At 39.1% G+C, this 20,299-nt stretch overlaps 2 protein-coding genes across 8 annotated transcripts in view; both read left to right on the forward strand.

Moving 5' to 3' along the window:
• Positions 1-19,153, forward strand: part of golga4 (golgin A4) — a 33,982-nt gene extending 14,829 nt beyond the window's left edge. For 4 of the 6 annotated variants that reach the window (XM_076975679.1, XM_076975678.1, XM_076975682.1 and 1 more), the window contains 20 exons: positions 90-137; positions 1,316-1,372; positions 1,445-1,543; positions 1,622-1,763; positions 1,888-2,084; positions 3,598-3,681; positions 4,789-4,936; positions 5,058-5,236; positions 7,720-7,818; positions 7,955-8,110; positions 8,297-12,213; positions 12,311-12,432; positions 12,680-12,810; positions 13,315-13,401; positions 14,093-14,110; positions 14,265-14,333; positions 14,615-14,690; positions 17,016-17,113; positions 18,154-18,240; positions 18,529-19,153. In XM_076975679.1, the coding sequence (XP_076831794.1) occupies positions 90-137; positions 1,316-1,372; positions 1,445-1,543; positions 1,622-1,763; positions 1,888-2,084; positions 3,598-3,681; positions 4,789-4,936; positions 5,058-5,236; positions 7,720-7,818; positions 7,955-8,110; positions 8,297-12,213; positions 12,311-12,432; positions 12,680-12,810; positions 13,315-13,401; positions 14,093-14,110; positions 14,265-14,333; positions 14,615-14,690; positions 17,016-17,113; positions 18,154-18,240; positions 18,529-18,543 (5,829 nt within the window). In that variant the 3' untranslated portion in view covers positions 18,544-19,153. Of the gene's footprint in view, positions 1-89; positions 138-1,315; positions 1,373-1,444; positions 1,544-1,621; positions 1,764-1,887; positions 2,085-3,597; positions 3,695-4,788; positions 4,937-5,057; positions 5,237-7,719; positions 7,819-7,954; positions 8,111-8,296; positions 12,214-12,310; positions 12,433-12,679; positions 12,811-13,314; positions 13,402-14,092; positions 14,111-14,264; positions 14,334-14,614; positions 14,691-17,015; positions 17,114-18,153; positions 18,241-18,528 lie in introns of those variants that run through there. The other 2 variants (XM_076975680.1, XM_076975683.1) reach the window with 2 other exon arrangements.
• Positions 19,154-19,406: 253 nt separating this feature from the next.
• Positions 19,407-20,299, forward strand: part of itga9 (integrin, alpha 9) — a 55,014-nt gene continuing 54,121 nt past the window's right edge. For both annotated transcript variants that reach the window (XM_076974274.1, XM_076974275.1), the window contains exon 1: positions 19,407-19,824. In XM_076974274.1, the coding sequence (XP_076830389.1) occupies positions 19,562-19,824 (263 nt within the window). In that variant the 5' untranslated portion in view covers positions 19,407-19,561. The remainder of the gene's footprint in view (positions 19,825-20,299) is intronic.

Genomic DNA, 20,299 nt, shown 5'->3' on the forward strand with positions numbered 1-20,299 from the left:
CATGCCATTGTCATTTTATATGAAAGTAATGTTAGGGTTCACAGTTTTTACCAGCAATTTTAATGTTATCTCTGTCATCTCTTCACCAGCTGGTCATAGCCTACAGGACAGTACAGAAAGAGAAGGAGAAAACACAGGTAATACTCATGAGCTAAAAATGGACTTGAGTTGCTCTTGTTAAGGTACCTCTGTATCTCTACCTCAGAAATAGATTTCCTGAAGGTGATGGCTAGATGTCAGACTCATTTGCACATTTTGTGTTGTGGACTTGTTTAAATGGTTACAATTGTAATTTTACCCATTAATAATGCCATCAGAAACTGAAATCTCCCTCACAGAGGTATTCGGAGCCTTTATTCAATTCTTATTAAAAGTTCCCTCAGTGAAAATTACAGCTGCAAGTCTCTAGAACCTCTATAAAAGCTTTGCACTCTTGGACTTGTACAGTTTGTTCCAGTCTTCATGGCAGATCCTCTTAAGGTCCATCAGATTGGATGACAAGCATCTGTAAACTGCCATCTTCTGGTCCCTCCACAAATGGGATTTAACTGTAGTATTTGGCTACTCAAGACTATGCAGAGACGTTTGCCTCAAAACTACTTCAGTGTTGTGTTGGCTGTATGCTGCAAGTCATTGTCACATTGATTCCTGAACTTTTTGAGTGTGCTCTGGAGACTTTCTTCAAGGATGTTTATGAAATTTGGCAGTCATTGTTATCTATTATAACCTGCATATTTATCACCAAGACAGCACAAGTGCTCCCTGAGAATTGAACCAATGATCGTCTGCCAGGATGAGCTACATTATGTGAATGAATTTAGCTAAATTATTTAGTCGTTTCCAGTCTCTATCTGTCCTGCACACTGAATTGCACCCTCTTAGCATGATGTTTCTTTTACCACCATGTTTCACCATAGATGTGGTATTAGCTAGATGATGTGCAGGGCCTCTTTTTCTCCCAAAGAGTTAAATTTTCATTTCATTTCATCTCATCTCAAATGTAGAAGGAACCTTTTCCAGAGGTTTAGTTAAACTCCAAGCTGGTTGTCATATGCCATTGGCTATGATAACTAAGCTGATATCTTACTGTTTTTACTTGTATCATGTCTTAGAAATGTTTTTGGAGTTTTGCACATAATTTGCATAATTTAAACATAATTAAATTCACATAATTACTAGTAGTGACTTATTTGGCCAACACATGGCTAGAACCAAAATTCTAACACATATAGCATGCAGTTATGTCATGCACAGTTTTATATTTGATTATTAATTGTGCTATTAGTTCTAAAGGAATTTTTTAATTCTCTCACAGGTCATTCTCAGCCAAAGTCAGGACAAGTCATTGCGAAGAATTGGGGAGCTTAGAGAAGTATGCCTCTTTCTTGCATTTTGTATAACCGCACAAAGAGTTTTCAATAATTTTTAATGTCCATGGCTTTAGGAACTGCAGATGGATCAGCAAGCCAAGAAACATCTGCAGGAGGAATTTGATGCTGCCCTAGAGGAAAAAGACCAGATGATCACTGTGTTGCAGACTCAAGTATGTGTTTGCACAAATGTGTATTTACAGGTAACACATTGTTTATACATTTCAATAAAGCATTTTCCCCCCTGCTAGGTTGCTCTTATGAAAAAACGGCTGCAGGTTGTTCCTGGGGTTTTGGTCTCTACTGAAGGAGAGGTGTCCCAGCCTGCTGCTACTAACATGACCTCTGAGTCTCAAAGCCCTGCCCAAGGGAACAGTCCTGAACAAAATGAAGGTATATACACATAGCTGTTTAATGTATCACAGTTACCTTTTTATTTTAGCATTTTATTTTACATCTTAGCCCACCATATTATCGTTAATGTGGAAATTTGTGTGTGTGATGCACTTGTGTGCAGCAGGGGGAGGCATTGAGCCAGGTGGCACTGTGGACCAGGAGGTACTTCAGAAGCGGGTGCGCAGGCAAGAGACGCTCCTGCAACGCTGCAAGGAGATGATCCGCACCAGCAAGGAGTGCAGCGCGCAGCTCAGCAGCGAGAACGAAGCCTTACAGCAGCAGCTGCAGGAGAGGCTGCAGGAACTTGAGAAGATGAAGGTACATGTGCGATCGCTGAGCACAACAGGCCGTTACTGAACACTGGGTGTCCCTTTGTAGCTAAGCGCCCTGGAATGAATCCCTTAGATTTAGAGTGTAACTAACAGCATGTTTGATTTTCCCCTTTGGTTGAGTAAAATTGATTTAGTTGTTAATGTTGACATAGTGTTTGAGAGTCATAACTTAATGTTGAATTTCATATTAGAGAAAGCAACTTGATTTCTAAGATTGAGTGATTTGAACTTTTGTTTTGCTATTGTAGAGATTAGCTATTGTTATAGCTATTGTTGCTATTGTTAGAAAAGTATGTATTGTTAGAATGGTCTGTTGTCACACTTAAGTAATGTTTCATAAGCTTTGAAGTGCTAATACCTGATACGCCTCATTTCGTGTGTTCAGATTCCTAGTATATTAGGGTTACGCATGTAAGCTGTGTGTATTATATGCATATGTTTGTGTTTCATTGAGGCTATGGGGTGGGAGGAAAGCAGTAAGGATGTTTTCTGTATATGAGGTAGGACATGTGCACATACATACATGTGTGCGCATGTGTCAAATGGGACTCTTTTAGAGATGGAGAGAGCAGAGGTTGGCAGCCTGCTTCTTGACAGCCGAAGCAGTGAGCACTGTCACAATTAGACATGCACCAACTGAATCAGCCTTCAAAGACTCACATGATTTAGGATTACCTGCACATTGCTTTGCAAACAGAAATGACTCAAGTTACAAATGAAAATTTTTCACTTAGGTTCATGAATGAGTTTGAAGGATTAACAATATTTTGTGTAAAAATATATAAGCATGTTTGTTACTTAACAGATTGGGAAGTTGATTAATAGTAATTTCAACATTTCAACAACAGCTGGAGTTAATAAATTCTTGTGGACTCAAAGGGACCTAAATGGGCCCTTGACACTTTGAACATCTTTTCTCAGTCAGTGGGCTGGAAAAATAATAAACATGTTCCTAAGTGGAAATACAGTGAGGAAAATAAGTATTTGAACACCCTGCGACTTTGCTTTGTTCTCCCACTTTGAAATCATCTCCAGACCTAAACCCTATACAAAATCTTTGGAGGGAGCTCAAACTCAGTGTTTCTCAGCGACAGCCCAGAAACCTGGCTTATCTGGAGAAGATCTGTGTGGAGGAATGGGCCAAAACCCGCTGCAGTGTGTGCAAACCTGATGGAAAAACAACAGGAAATGTTTGAACTCTCTAATTGCAAACAAAGGCTACTGTACCAAATATTAACATAGATTTTCATACAACTTATGAAATAAATACTTATTTGCAGCAGTAACACACAAATAAATTATTTAAAAATCATACATTGTGACATGCACCTAAGATGAACATTTCAGACCCCTCCATGATTTCTAAGTGGGAGAACTTGCAAAGTCGCTGGGTGTTCAAATACTTATTGTCCTCACTGTAGATGGTGCTGAAAGGCCTGCATCTATGAAAAAGCAGACTGAACAAAAATATATATTTTTTCTCGCTCCTTATTTGCCAGGAACTCCACACCACGGAGAAGACCAAGCTGATTACACAGCTGAGGGATGCCAAGAACCTTATTGAGCAGTTGGAGCAGGACAAAGTGAGACACTAGAGTGAGACCACATATGGCTCCTCACGTGGGTTCAATTGTGAGAGTTGCCTGATGTACAGCTGTGTATATGAAACACTGAATCTGGGAAAATGGATTCCACAGCTTTTCTAAGTAAAACAAAAAAGGATTTGTTATTGTAAGAAGTGAAATGCTCTAAGCTGTTGGTCCATTTGTTTATTGGGCAGACTTAGGAATGAAATCTGAGAATTTATGTTCAATCTAGAGGTGTTTTCGAAAGGCATGGCAATGTTTTTGTGTCATTATCACTACAATTGTCTCCTTTAAGATTAATGGAAATCCCGTTCACTGTACATTCACTGTTGACTTTGAAGAATGCTACAGATATCCGCACATCTGGATACTTGAGGGTTTTCTTGTCAGTTCTGAGTTTTAGTAAATGTTCCTCTCCAACATTCTTCTATCAGCAGTGTTACAGACCATGAGGTCATTAAATGGGATGCAGATAAGCAAAGAAACATATCAAAACCAATTAGAATTATTTAATTACATCCAGAAACTGCAGTTAATGTAGTCAGAGGTTTAATGTATCATTTATAATATTGTAATGAAATTATGAATGAAATGAAGTAATTTGTTCCTGTAAAGATTCTAATAAATGATAAATAAAATTCTCTACCAGGTATTCTCTACCAGGAATGTAGTTTTAATAAAAATAATCAACAACTAAAATATAGTCACAAACCAGCTATGTTCAGTTATCAGTGATATAACTACCTATCAACAACTTGCAAATGACACATTGTGACTGTAATCGCAGGAGTCTCTTGTTAATGAAAACCTAGAACTGAGGTTAAGTATGGTTAAAAAACGGTTTCCAAATGTACAGGAGAAGAAATAAATTCCATGTATGATGGCACCTACCCACGTATAACTTTTTCAGGTCAAAAATGTTAATTGCATTAGCTCCTGATTTAGATGCTAGACAAAATGTGTAAATTTTTTTTTTTATTATGTAGATACCTCTCCAGAAAAGCATCCTGTGCTAATGGTGCCTATTGCCAGGAAACGCTGCTCGCTGATCAGAGAACTGTGCAGGACATGGTTGTTTACTCAGGGTCTGGTCTGGTGTTGTAGGGCATGGTGATTGCTGAGACAAAGCGGCAGATGCACGAGACCCTGGAGATGAAAGAAGAGGAGATTGCTCAACTGCGCTCCAGGATCCAGCAGACTGTGACCCAAAAAGAGGAGCTTCAGGAGCAGAAGGAGAAAGCGGAGAAAGCCGGTGTGTGAGGTCAAGGGGTCGACTGTCTCACTTCTTGGCTGTTTGTTTCGCCATTAGGTTTATGTATACTTGCCCTTTGTGTATGTTGGTGGCTTAGAGTGTGTGTGTGATTCCTACCCAGCATTTGAGGAACTGGAGCGAGCCCTAGGTGTGGCCCAGCGAGCAGAGGAGGCACGGAGACAACTAAAGGCACACATGGAGGAGCAGGTGAAGCAGGTAGAGCAGGCCAGTGAGGAGGACAGGAGGAGTCTACAGCAGGAGCTCACCAGGGTCAAACAGGAGGTGATATCCATCATGAAGGTAGGTTCAGCAATACTTATCATTTAGTGTAACAGTTTGTGTAAAAATGTACTTTAATATATTTTTAACAACTTTCAATACTTAATACTGAATATGGGTCTGCCCTTTCTGTGGCATCTGAGAGTCATTGGTCAGTAGGTTAAAGTAAAAGCATGGTTTAGCAAGCATTTCCCACATTGTGGTTGTGGTACGACCACCTGCTTTTTCATTTAAGTCCATAGCTGTGATTCACTATGGAAATAACAAATGATATTTATTACATATTTAGTATTTGTTCTGAAATTATTTATTACAGTGTGAACATCAGAAGGCATGTTATTGTCACTGATATAATAATAATCTGAATAGTTATCAATAAAATGCTTTGACCAATCTTCATGAAGGCACTACAGTACTCAAAAACCTCAAAAATCATAAAAAACCCACGCTGCAGTCCTGTTAGGCAGAATACAGACAAGTAATGGGTCTTGTATGATTCAGATCATTGAGATAAATCACTTTGTAATTACAAAAAAAGATTCAATTGAGGCACTAAAGGCCCAAAAGGATCAAAATAAATTGTATTGGCAAAATGATTTGGATCACAGAACTAAATCACATGCTGAGATTAGCTTTGTGTATGTTTGAAAAGTATCGCTTACATCAGGGGTCGGCATCCTTTGAGACATGGAGCGCCAACTTTAACATGTTTAGTCAATGAGTTTGCCGAGTAGCGATTTTAAATTGTCGAGGGGGGGATGGGTTGGGGAGGAGGTGGCGGCGAGTTTAAATTGTCGGGGGGGTAAATGGACACAAATTAAGTATTATATCGCGATCGATCGCCAAGTATAACCGCCTCCGCTGAGCAGAGCGTTGAGGAGTGATTTCAATTGGAGGATCGTGCTCTCGTGAGATTTTTTTGCCGACCCCTAGCTTACATGAAAGACCACACAGTCAGTTCCAGTATTTGGCCAGTAGATGGAGCCCAAGTACTACCATACTGATATTACAGTAATGAAATAAGAAATTTTTGTGTTATGTTATGAGGTGTAATTTCACAGGTATTTACCCTATTGATCTGAATCATAAAAGCCCTATTACTTGACTGTATTCTGCATAACAGGATTGCAGCGTGAGTTTTTATGATATTTTAGGTTTTTGGGTACTGTAACTCCCCCGACAGGCCAATTTGAACCAAACTTGGCAGACCTCACAAGGGCCTCAGTCTACAAAAGTCTTTCAAATTGGGAGTTGATCACTTGGATGGTTTATAAATTATAGCAATATAGGTGATATATGGCATGGCCACAATGATATAATGAAAAATGGACCAAACTGAAAATTTAAAAGTCCAACATTTTTTACATAATTATTTACCTACAGAGTCTACAGATTAGGCCCAAACCAATTTTGCCATCATTGGACCAAATTGGATCAAAGCCACCACACATTTGAACTTTTCCTCTCTGCACTAAAGTATTATTCTTCAAAGTCCTGGCTATTGTAAATCATTAGTACCTAAGTGGATGTTGAGCAGACATATTCAGTCGCCAATATTCTCTGTGTGGATTTTAACAATGGAGCCCATTTCTGTTTTTCCATTAGCCCCCTAAATAGGAGTGACATATTTTCATTATGCCCATTACACTTATATTAGTTGATAACAATATACCAAGGTATATTAAAAAAAAAAACAGTTTCTCTGAGACCTAAATACAGCAGCCTACCCAGCTGTATGTAGCTGCATCTACAAAAGATGCAGTGTAAATCAACTTTCTGCACATGCGAGGAACTTGTACCCTCTTGTTATGGTAACTATAAGTATCTTACATGTTTTGCACAGCCTAGTTGTTTCCTGTAAGCTTAACCAACTGTAACCAACAGCAACTCTTTATGTAACTTACACTTTGGAGGGGTTGAAAAAGAATGAGTTGTACCCAACAAGAATGACTGTAATGACATCTCATTCAGAACACTAGCTTTTTAGATGTGATATTATATGATAATATCATAGAAGTTTTGATGTCTCACATATATATGTCAAATATGATAATAGTTGTGTTATTTTGGAAATAACTATTAAAATCATGTTTTGTTGCTTGGTGTGCATTAGTGTGCAAATTTGCAGAAGATCTAGGTTATGAACGCAGTAAAATTGAAGGGTTTGAATGGGCGTTTATTCTTTTAACAATTTATTGAATTAAACCACCACCTGTTTTGCTTGAATTTAAATTACATTTGGTGAGAACTCTGTGAACTCACTGGACTCTATTCTAATTGAGGTGTTTATATAAAATGTTTATATCCCATTCAGGCTAGAATCCTTTTACTAAAGCATTATTAGGCTACATGTTAATTTTAAGGTAAATGTAGCTGTTATACGCCTTTTAAGAGCTGTCGCTCTAATGATGCTTGCAGTATTAAGCATTATATCATATAGCATAATTTCAGAATTTGGTATTTGATAGTTTGTTGTGATTAAGTAGAAATATGTTTGTTTTCAGAAATCTGCAGAAGAAAGAATAGCAGAAATGGAGCGTTTGCATTCAGAGTCTCTGGCCAACAAGGACAAGGAAATCAGTGTGCAGATAAATCAGGCAGTGGTACATTTGCTGTATTATTTTTAAGAACACCTGTGATGGTTCAACATAAATCAAAGACTTGACTACATTAATTTAAAATGTTTAATGTGTGTCATTCTGCTTGTCATATACAAATGTTTTGTTGTTCATTGTTAAGGACCAGTGTCGTGAAGAGCTGCTCCAGGCAGCGCAGGAGAGGGAGCAGCAGGCCTCGTTGGCTCTGGAGGAGGAGCAGTTGCAGAAGGCAGCCCTGCAGACTGAAGCTGAGAACAGGGCCAAGGAGCTCCTGCTGGAACTGGAGAGTGCCAAAACTGTAAGTTTATCTCTTCTTACCTAGAATGCCTTGATCTACGGGCAACACAATTGGATCTTTTCATGCCAAAATTTGGCATTGTCCAAATGAAATATTTTATTTATGGTAAAATTATGACCATGTTACTTTTATAGTTAACAAAGTTTCATAAGTTTCTTAATGCATTTTACTTTTTCTTTTTTGTAGAGAATTCTTGAACTGGAAAGTTCTTTGGTCCAGAGCTCAGAGACGAAGGTTACACATGACCTTTCAGCAGATTCGGAAGAGCAGAGGAGGATGCATGAGAATGAGATAGCTGCTCTAAAAGAGAGGCATCAGCAAGAGCTGGAGAGTCTGAAGTTAGAGCTGACTGAGACCTTGAACAAACAGCACCTCACTACGATTGAAGAGCTGGTACAGAAACACAAGTCTGAGACTGAAGTCATCTTGAAAGACAAAGAAATTCAGTTTCATGCCCATATTGAGGACATGAACCAAAAAACATTAGAGAAATTAGATGTAAAGCAGACTGAGTTGGAAGCCCTGTCCTCTGAGCTCTGTGAGATGCAGAAATGTAAACAGCAGCTAGAGGAGAAGCTTGCAGATGTTGAGAGTGCTGGTCACTCAGCAAGGCAAGAGTTTGAGATGAGACTGAAGGAGGAACAGTTGAACTATCAGAAGGAGGTTGAAGACATAAAGCAACAGCAAAGGACAGTGCTAGATGAGAAGGATAAAGAGTTAGAAGAACTTATTCTAAAGGCAAGAATCTTTGAGGAAGATAGCAAAAAGGCTCAGCAAGGTGTTGAGGCACAACTAAAGGAAATGGAAGATGTGAGGTGTGTTGCACAGTCTGAGAAAGCAGCCCTTGCTGATGCCAGTGCTCAACTCGAGTCTCTGAAAGCAGAACTGGAAAAGTCAAAGAGTGAATTAAAAGGTCTCGAGAAGCTTCTTGAAGCCAGCCATAGTGATTGTCAACAGAAAGCAGATTATCTTCAACAAAAGACTAATGAAACTACAGAACTACAACAAAGTCTACAGCAACTTATGAATGACCTGTCTGAAAAAGACAGTTCACATGCTGAAACATGCAAAGCAATGCAAGAGGAGAAGAAACAATTAAGGAAGCAGATGGATGATAACACGTGTTCTTATGAGAAAAGAATTGAGAATCTAAAAAAAGAAATGGATGTCAAGTTAAAATCCCAGGAGACAAAAATGGAGAAAGTCAAACAGAAAGCCAAAGAAATGCAAGAAAGGTTTAAGAAAAAGCTTCAAGAACAAGAGGAAAATGCCAAAACTGAACTAGCCAGAAGGGATAAAGAACTTCAGGAAAAAGACCAGCAATTGAAAGAGAAAATTCTTGAGATGGCCAGCTCGGAGGACCTCAGCAGTGCTATATCAGATTTAGAGACAAATCAAAAGGAGCAGTTACAGAAGCTTCAAGATATACACCAGCATGAGCAAGAGAACCTTCTTCGTAACTGTGAAGAAAAGCTATGCCAGCAAGAGGAAGAGATGGAGGCAAAGCATATACTGTCTTTGCAAGAGAAAGTGCAAGAGCTGGGGAACCTCTCTCAAGAGCTTGTAGCTACCAGAGAAGAGAAGGAGCAAGTAGTCCAAGAAGTAAATAACCTTAGAGAAGAGCTTGCCATGAGAGAAGCCACTGTACATAAACTTCAAGCTGAGCTCAGGGAAGCTGCAGTCAAGCTGGAAAGTTTGTCTGAAGGAAAGAACATTCTCAAAAAGCAGGTAGAGACTGTCGAAAAAAATCTGAACCAAGCCTTGACTGAAAGGAACCTCTTTCAGGATCAACTCAGCAAAGCTGAGGAGATGAGTAAAGAGAGATTGCAAGCCCAGTCTGAAGAGCTAGATGATGCACGCCAGAAGCTTGATGTACTTAAAGCTTCAAGGTGTAAGGAAGGTGAGGATCAGCAGAGAATCCTTGAAGAGAAAGTCAGTGAACTTCAAACTAAGGAGAGAGAATTTCAAACACAAATTGGTACCATTAGCAAGGAGCTGAAGCAAAACTGTCAAGATGCGCAGGCAATGTTAAGTGGTTTCTCAGATGATCTGTGCAATAAAGTGGAGGTCAAAGTAATTGAGCTGCAAAATAGGGTTATATACAGTCACAAAAATGTTTCACATCTCAAAAATGTAATCTTGGCCAAGAATGACAAAATCTGTTCATTAGAGAAAGAACTTCTGCAAACTATAGAGGAGAGCCAGAACCTTAAGAGGTCTCTCGACCAGATGACTCTTCAGCTAAATGTAAATTCTGAGAATCTTAAAGCCTTAATGGTTGAGAAGGAGTTTTTGCAAAAAGATGCTGAAAATAACTCCCAAGTACTTTCTGAGAAAGTTCTTTCTATAGAGAAACTTGATGAAGAAAACAAAAGCATATCAGAAAAACTTAAAGCAAATATTTTGCATACAAGTAATTTGGAAGGTATCATACAAGACCTGAAGACCCAGTTAGCAAGTAGCATAACTGAAAAGGATGAAGCCATATGTCTGCTGAATCAGCAGCACAGTGAGGAGAAACAAAATCTCAAATGCGAAATGGAGGAGGCTGTAAAAAGAGCAGAAAAAGAAAAGAGTTTGGCTCTTGAACAAGTCGACACACTCAAGAATAAGATGACTGAGATGAAAAGGAAAGTAGAGTCCAGGTTTGCTCAGAACCATAACACTATGAAGTCTCTACAGAGTAAGGTAGAGGATATGGAAAAACAGATAGCAGAGAAGGAAGAACACCTTCAGACACTCACTGCAAGCATCGACAATCAGTCCATTAGTAAGTCAGAAATGGACCAGGTACTGAGTGAGAAAGAACAAACGGTAAGTGCCTTGACCATAGAGATGGAAAACTGCACAAGGAGGATCAGTGAGCTGGAGTTCCAGCTTGAGATGCAGACAAAAGGCAAGGAACATCTCATGAGTGAATTGGAGCACCACCACAGCATAAAGGAGAGTGAAAAAAATGAGCTGATCCAACAGCTACAGCAAGCCCAGGAACAGTTCTCTCAGAGAAGTTGTCTTGTTCAGGAAACCGAAGAAAAGCTCAAGGCTTTAGAGCAAGACATCCAGACTGCCAGACAGAAACTAGAAGGTCAGCAAGAAGACTTTGATAGGGAGAAGGCAGACATCATAAAAGCAAAAGATGAAGCTTTGAAGACAGCTGAGGAAAGTGCATCTAAAGTAGTAGAGTTAAAAAAGAAAGCTGAGCATAAAATTGGCTTGATTCGGAAACAGCTAACCTCACAGATTGAGGAAAAGGAGCAAACTATCCAGGCTCTTCAAGCACAGCTGAAGGACATCAGGCAGATGCAGAATGAGAGGGAAATGCAGATTAAGAGTTTAGAAGAGAATGGGACGATATTGGAGGAGGTAATCAACAACCTAAAAGAAGAGCACACAAACGCACTGCAAATCTTGAAGGACACATATGAGGAGAAGCTGACCACTCTTTATAAAGAGGCATCTGTAGAGAGTGAGACTGCTGCAGCAGGTAGAGAAAGAGAGGGAAACAGCCTTTCAAGGCTCAGGGATCTGGAAACCAAAATTGTTGAATCTGAACAACAGAATGCTACCCACAAAGCTGAAATCAGTTGCCTTAAAGAAGAACTTCTTAAACAGTCTGCATTGGTTCAGGAGCTTCAGGTACAAATTAAAGAGAAAGAAACTAATGCTATACAAAGGGAGGAGTGCTCTGTAGAGCAAACCTACAAAATCTTAGGTATGGAGCCTTTGAGATCTGTGCTGATGGAAGAAAATGACACAAACATGAAACAGGTAGACTGGGAACGTGAAAAGGATCTCTTGGTGAAAGAGTATGAGATGAAACTGCAGGACCTCAATAGGATACTGGAGGAAAAAGAGGATCAGCTTAGATCCAAGGAAAATGTACAGAAGAGACTTGAGACTGATGGTGAATGTGTTATTGATGGACCCAAGGGCTCTGAGAATGACCTAAAGGAAAAACTGATGGAAGCTGAGAAAGAAAAGCATAAGATTCAAAAAGATTACTCTCAAATACAGAAAGACCTTCGCTCACTGAGGAAAGAGCATGAAAAGGAACTGGAATACCTGAAGAAAGAAATGTCAGAGGAGAATGAGAAGAAACTTAAGTAAGTAATCGTTGCTTAGTTTTTTCCCTCCGGTTATCACTCCTGGAAATGACTCAAGTGACAGAGACATATCCTTCAAATCACTGTTTCTTAACAGACTTGAAATGGAAGATATGGAAATGAAACACAACTCTGCTCTTAAGCAGCTGATGAGGGAGTTTAACACCCAAATGGCTCTGAAAGAAAAAGAACTTGAGGCCTCTGTGAAGGAGGCTGTTGGTAAGAGTATGCTTTATTTGTGTCAGATTTTAAACTTTTTTCCAAGTACCTAGTAGCTTTAATTCCTCTAAATGATCCAGTTGATCTTTAATAGATAAACGTACCTATTTACTACAGTGAAAATGTAAAACATCACATCAAATCTTATTTATCATGTTTCTGCCTCTATTTTTAAAGAAGGATTTCATGACTGATTTTGTTCTGTATGAGCTTAACTTAATGTGTTATCTCTATTGTTTCTGGACAGAAAAGGCCCAGATCGTTGAAGCTGAGCTAATGGAAAGCCATAGAGATGAAGTTTGTCAGCTCCAAAAGTTAATTGGCCAGAAAGATGATGACTTAAACAAAACTGTTCAACGTTACGAGCAAGTCCTTCAGGTGTGATGCACTCAGCATTTTAAACTTCAGATGACATTTTAGCAGCAAGTTTGTTTGGCATGGGTGATAAAAAAAATTCTTAGTTAATGTAATCTTAGTCACAATCTGAAGGTGAAGGTAGGAAAAAGCTGCTGCTTTCAGAGACTGAAATATTATGTCTATTAACAGTATTTAGGCTGAAACATTTTGGCATGTCCATTTAAGGGAATTAATATAAAATGTGATTTCTTGCTCTAACTGTACTTTTCAGCATGATTGAAGTATCACTTTAACCATTACTCCCTGGATCCCCTCAGAGCTATGTTACGTTTTATACCTGAAGTGTTTTAAATCAGCTCTTACAATTGTGACGGAGAAAGTTTTTGCATACATGACCTGTGTAGTCTGATGAACGGCATGATTATTTTCAGCTGTCTCAATATAAAAAAAGATTCATATTTGAAGTCTGGAAACAGAATTCTGTAATCTGACTCTTTCTTGGGAAACTGTCAAATCTAACTGCAGAGTCGTGAAGAGGAGATGGGAACTCGCGTATGGGAGGTACAGAAAGAGCTAGATGAACTTCAGCAGAGGAGCCTCAGTGATCCTCAGGTATGTGTGAGAGGTTCCCACAGCCACTACCAGATGGAGCTATTTACCTCCCCATAAAATCTACAGTTATGTTCTCTCATCTCGCATGGCTCACTAAGAGAATTTGTTATGGCAGGACTCTTATGTCAGAGATACTGGGGCAAAATGGCTGCTTTCCAGAAACACTGGGGTTGTTTTATAGATTTCCTAGAGAAGTTCCTTCAGCATTTTTAGAGTTTTATACTGTAAGGATATGGTTTAAAACCCTGTTCTTGATTAAACCTTCAGAGAGAGTTTTATACTGTAAGGATATGGTTTAAAACCCTGTTCTTGATTAAACCTTCAGAGAGAGCATCCTAGTAAGGTAGATTTATGTCTTGTGTGAGTACATACAAACGTTTTCCCCATGTTTTTTAAGGGTGGTTTCAAAGTTTTGTCCCCTTAAGCATTGATGCCTCTAGCTCTCATACTTTTGTGCCTTCCATACATTTTTAATATAAGGATTTATTACAGAAGGTTGATCACTAAACAGGTTCTAATCTCCTCCATTTGTGTCTATGTAGACCAACCATGAACTGTTTACCACATTTTCCATATTCAGCTAGGTTTGGTGCATGATCATTGTCAATGAACTGATGAACCTCACCCAAATTTGCATTCAATATTCATGACAGTTCATGAATTAACTATATGCATCAATCCTGTATTTCAGAGTCTGGAAGACCTTCAGGTCAGTTTCACAGCAAAACCTTTTTCTTTCTTGGTTAATTTTTTTGTCTTCATTGATCAAACTTGTTTATTGTTATTAGTGGGTTTTTTTTTTTTTTTTTTTTACCGTAAGTCGTACTTGCTTAAAACTGTTTAAACCTTCTAACAATGCTTAGGTCCAGCTTGCTGAAAAGACAACCCAGCTGAGTGAAGCCAGGCTGAAGGAGCAGGAGTACCACGAGAAGGTGGGTGAGGACCGTGAGAGAAGAATAGAAGGAATGCCACTGGTCATGGCATACACCAGTTTTGACATTTACAACAAAAAAAAGCCAAACTAACAAAAAACATTACCTAAAGTTAATTGTTCATAAGTTTACTCGTACTTAAAGTTTACATTGGACTTCAACAAAACTCTTACTGTGCTCCTTATATAGTAAGTAGGCATTTTCACAGGTAGTTCTTTATTCCATGTTTCAGTCAAGGTTACTACTCGGTTTAACAGGCAGTTATGGCTGTTTTTGAACAGATTCATACTCTGGAGGACAAGGTACGAAGCACAATTAAAAAAACGGTGGTGACTCACCTAGGAAGCACATACAGAGGTAAATAATCCCACACATAAAACGAGCAACCATTGAATGATGGTATCATCATGTATTTTAAAGCTTTAAAGCACTACCCCCCTACTGCAGAGTTGTATTGTAGTACTGGGGTTGAAATTCCAGCCGCACCATGTGCCGACCATGATCAAGATGTGCTTGCATATAGCGGCTGCTTTACAGACCTTGCAGGGAAATTGCATCAATCAGGCAGCTCTGTTACAAACACAGACAATTAAACAAGCGTCTAAAACATGGGGAACAAGGGGGAGGTGTGGGCTGGTCATGTCCTAGACCAGGGGTGGCCAACCCGTCATAGACAAAGAGCCACTTTTCTTACTGTGTTACGACAAAGAGCCACATCATACATGGGCGAGTGTAGATTGTTGGGGGGGATAATCTGTCTGTGGGTAAAGGAGTAGAGGAGGTTAAAAGCTCATCTCTGTATATAATGGTTTTCTCAGAATGTACTCACCCCAGTCTCTCCAATCTTCCCATGAAATATTTGAATTGATGGTCTTTAGGCAAAAGTCTGAAACCTTGATTGTTCTCATTCAATACTTGTAGCATACATTTAAGAACTCAACTAGAGTATTGAAGCATTGCCATTGAAGCACTGTGCTACTGATTTGGATCTTGGTGAAACCTCCCGAGTGATCATTAATTTATTTAATCTCCCACTGAGACGTTGCGCTAAAGAAGGGGGCTTCCCACCAAATTTCACAGGTGTAATTATAATTCACCCTTCTAAAAAAAATGGCCTCTTAACAACCTAATTGTGTGTAAACAAAAAAACCATCAACTGTTACCCTCTCTTACTAATTCAAAGTAGTCCAGTGTTTCATTAAACCTTATTGCATGTGAAATGCTCTCAGCATTAAGAAAACTCTGTTCACCTCAAGCTGCTCATGCTTGTAATTAAAGTTTTGTGGTGTTAATTCCTTATCTCCTCCTTAAATAAAAAAAATGGTAGTATATGCTTCTTTCTTGTAGGAGGTATGATGCAAATCATGAATTGCATTATAACATTTTTATTCACAAGTAGTTTTAAATGTGTGCTAATATCAGAAGTAAACCAAAGCGTATATCTTTATTGAACTCTGTTGTCTGGTGTTGTCAGGCTTAGAGAAAGTAGAATCTCAGGTTCCCCCCTTTTGCTCCTGCTGTGCCTGCAGCATGGGTTCAGACAGGCCATCTCGAGGTCAGTTAGCTGGACAGGATTATTTACAACACTCCCTCTTTATCTTTGCTTCTGGATCAAAGACTTGTTTGCGTTAGCCAGACACCTCTGCTCCCTGTACAGTTGTCTGTTTCAACACATCCTGAGGCCTGAGTGTCATCTACCACTGTTAAATGGATATTGCAGAGAGGCAAACGGCTCCGTCTGCCTTAATGCAGACTGCCTGGAGTGATACAAGGCTAATCTGGTCACAGCTGGGTACTGTAAATTGAAGTCTTTCTCAAAATTTTTCTAGTTGGCACTTTATGGAAGGCTGCTGCATCTTTCCTGTGTTTGTTTTATTTGCATCCATGGTTGCATGTATAATCAACTATTACTTCAGAATGAGTAATGCAGAATTAATAGAAAGCATATAACAATTTTTTTTCAATCATATACATGATTTCATAGTTAAAATGTTTCTTGCTCCTGCTATAGGAAAGGTGCTTTGATTAGTTCCCAATCCAATAAATAGATGCTATATATAGTATAAATATATACACATTTATTTATGAATTGTTTTTCTTTTACTAAACCTGCATGCCTAACTAACATGATTGGAATCAGAGACCTAACTCTGTAACTGTGTGTGTGTGTGTGTGTGTGTGTGTGTGTGTGTGTGTGTGTGTGTGTGTGTGTGTGTGTGTGTGTGTGTGTGTGTGTGTGTGTGTGTGTGTGTGTGTGCGCGCGCGCGCGTGTGTGTGCGCCTGCCAAAAGCAACACTACAGCACGCATGCATATTTATGTATATTCTGCCTATAAATGTCCATGCATGGACCAAACCCTCAAGCACCAGCTTGTATAATAAGTGAACTAGTTGTCTAAACAAAGGTGCACATTGATCCCTTTTCCACCAGCTACAGTGCAACAGTGATCGTCTCTTTGCACTAACACTAAATCACTGATGTTAAGGTAATACAGACTAAGCAGAATCAAGTTTGCTTAGTTCATAAAGCTGTCATCTGCCTGATCTGGTTGTAATTAGGGTACTGACAGAGCAGCATGTGGGAGAGACACAAGCTGGAGGGCAAAGAGAGGAAGACAGGGGCTGGTTACCAGCAACATTTAACTATAGTGTACATTAAATTGTCTTATTTTGTGTTCTGCAGAACCCTCAAACTACAGTGCTGATCCCCTCTCTGAGCACACAGAGTTTGAGTATCTGCGGAAGGTGATGTTTGAGTATATGATGGGGCGAGAGACAAAGGTATGTATCAAAATCCCCAAAAGGAGAGTCCACTTTGCAAGTGCAATCACAATTGCATTCCACAATTGCAGTTACTTCTTGCATTTTATGTAGTACAATTATGGCATTTTGATATCAAAGTACAAAATTGTTTGCTTGTATACAAGGTATAGTTGAATGGATTCATACAGAAGAAAGGATTCAACTGGAATCCCAACTGAAAAGAATCTTGTTCTTACATGAAAACGTCCACTGCCATGTGGGAACCCAACACAAAAGCCATACTGTGTCCATGTAGCAGGACCCTCATTAACGACTCTTGCCCATTTAGCTGGGGCTAATTAATGGCCCGGTTACAGCACCCTAAAGTCAGCAGGAGCCCCTGGGTTAACAATAAACAGCCAGTGGCCCTATGACATCACAGCAAGCCTCCCTGTGAGGAAGGATGTCCGGTGTACGGCCCGATGAGGCATTCCCCACACATGACGCAGCCTCGCCTGCCATTTTAAGAGCACAGCCGGAGCAGCAGTGCTGTTTCCGATTACAGCCGTATTTCTAGGCCAAGCACACACTCCCTGGCAGACCAGGTCTGGAGCTGATTACACAGCATGTGGCAGATAATAAGAATTTTTGTCTTTGCATGGTGTAATTGTTCACAGAAATGTGTGAGTGATGGCAAGGCTCACATAGTGCCTCACTGCTCCTTATGGTTTCTCTGAAACAATCTTGACCTTCAAATATGAGTATATCAGGTTAAGTACTAGGGTTTGGGTTGTTAACTGTTCATACTGAAAGACATGTCATGATCCTGAAGGTAAAGATTTGTTCCTTTATTTTATTGTGTAACACGTGTAACATTGTAACATTACCCAGCACTTATTAATATTTTCTGAAGTGTAGTGCTAACATGAAGTGTCGGTGTGCTGTCACTGGTGAAGTTTGACATAGCAGCCTACTCTAAACCTTATCATGTTATTCATGTGGCTGTATCATGTTATCCATGTGGTAATACAGATTAGGTACTTTTAACACTTTTTTGTGCAAATTTTTCTTATTTACAGACAATGGCCAAAGTCATAACTTCCATGCTTAAGTTTCCTTCAGACCAGGCACAGAAGGTTCTGGACCGTGAAGATTCTCGGGTGATGGTAAACGTTTTAGATTTCCAGATTACAGATTATCACATTTTCAGATTATCTGTCAGTAACTGCATTATCATTGTGAATACATATAAATTACTTACATATATCTAACAAATGAGTGGTGATCTTTCAGTACACCCACTGATGTCTCCAATGTGTACATCTTTAAATTTATCATTTGTAACTGCACAAAAAGCAATAGCAATTGTGTGTGTGTGTGTGTGTGTGTGTGTGTGTGTGTGTGTGTGTGTGTGTGTGTGTGTGTGTGTGTGTCCACGTGTGTTTGTGTTACAGCCTTGGCTCCGGTGAGGTGGAAATGCATGTTCCATACTTGTACCTGTCAGAGGGAAAGAGATTGTGTTGCTGCTACTGATGATGGTTCAGAGGAGCTAGAACTGCTATTCAATAGACTTGAGTGTGTGTGTGTGTGTGTGTGTGTGTGTGTGTGTGTGAGAGAGAGAGAGAGAGAGAGAAGGGCAGAGTAAGAGATAAGTGTATAAAGGAGTGATTGAACAGTCCCTCGTACAAGGAACTAGACTGTTGTTGCCAGATTTAGGGAATCTTCCTCAATTTAGGTTCTGCAAAAAAATTATATAATTTATTTTGATTCTCTTTTTTTAGCAGTTTTTATGTAGATTTTGTATGAATTAAAGTTTTGTGTTCTTTGCTCACTTGTTTATGGTGAAATGACCCTTTCCATGTCTCTGCACATATATGTATCAATTAAACACAGGCTCTTGGTACTCTTTGTTTACTGCAGCTTTTTAACTCTGATGCTGTTTTGGGGAACTGACTTAAATAGACATACTGTAAATTGTATATAATAATTGGAAAAGAACCATGAATCTGTACAATAAAGCACATCATGACTGCATTATTACATTTTAAAATGATGGCTAATAAAATTTTATTTACACTAGTTCTGGATGTTTTGGCGTTTGCTGCAAACTCTTAATATTGCCTTAATACAATACAATCTACCTCAATATTAAGGTATGCTCTGTTTCACTTATATATCACATGAGTTCTTTCAACTCTAATGACTTTAGTACAAATGCCTCGTAGAGACACATACTTGCTTACTCTAGATGGCGGCATTGAACATAGATTGTTGAGTCCTGGCTGTAGTAATATGAAATGTGACGCTCAACATACGTCTTAGAACCAGCGCACTTAATGCCAGGAGAAACTACGGGTAGCTAGTTTTAAAGATCCACAAGCAGATGAACAAATATAGAACCAGGTTTTTCCTGGAACCGCAATTTTTTTTTATTTCTCTCATCAACGTATTACGACTAGTTGAATAAACTTAAGAGTAACAGTTTAAATGTTTCTTAGTCCGTCATTGGGGCGTTCGAGTCACTTAGTGCTAGTTCTCGCATCTCCTTATACTGCGTTGAGGATGTGCTGCAGGATGTCTGAACAAGTAACACAGAAAAGAGGACTCTTGGATGTTGTTTACATATATTTGTATGTATATTTGGCTTATTCATACAACATTGATTTGGAACACCCCGTAGTATTTCGAGGACCAGATGCGACGTTTTTTGGATACTCAGTTCTTCAACATATCCATGACAATTCACGTTGGTAAGTATCATGTGCATTGTGTAAAGTGTTAGTTGACTCATCTCTTAATATAGTTGAACAGCTGCGTTATCTTGCCAGTTTGAAAATAAACTTACAGATTTATTTCGCGTTATGGGGTGAACAGAGTTTTTGAGTGTAACTCAAGTCAGAATGTCCAAATGCCTTCCTAGCGGTTTCTTAGTAATTCATTTGTGAGGTTATAGACTACAGTGGGCTGTATAGACTACATTTTTCATCCTGTAGCTCTTCTATACGTGAGTTCACGTTGCTGTATTTTGCAAACAAAAACTTGTGGTCGCCGCACAAGATCTAAGCCGTGTATTTAGCCATGGTAGGCGAATCATGTCTTACAGCGGGATTGCTTGAGCGGCAAGCAGTAAGCTTTAATGAGCAAGTGAAATGTACAACAAATCCTTCAAATGTGATTAATGTTTGTTACATCGTAATGACAGAAAAACTTAAGATAACCTTGAAT

This window comes from Brachyhypopomus gauderio, chromosome 15, assembly GCF_052324685.1.
Source record: "Brachyhypopomus gauderio isolate BG-103 chromosome 15, BGAUD_0.2, whole genome shotgun sequence".
In the NCBI taxonomy this organism is placed as follows: Eukaryota; Metazoa; Chordata; class Actinopteri; order Gymnotiformes; family Hypopomidae; genus Brachyhypopomus; species Brachyhypopomus gauderio.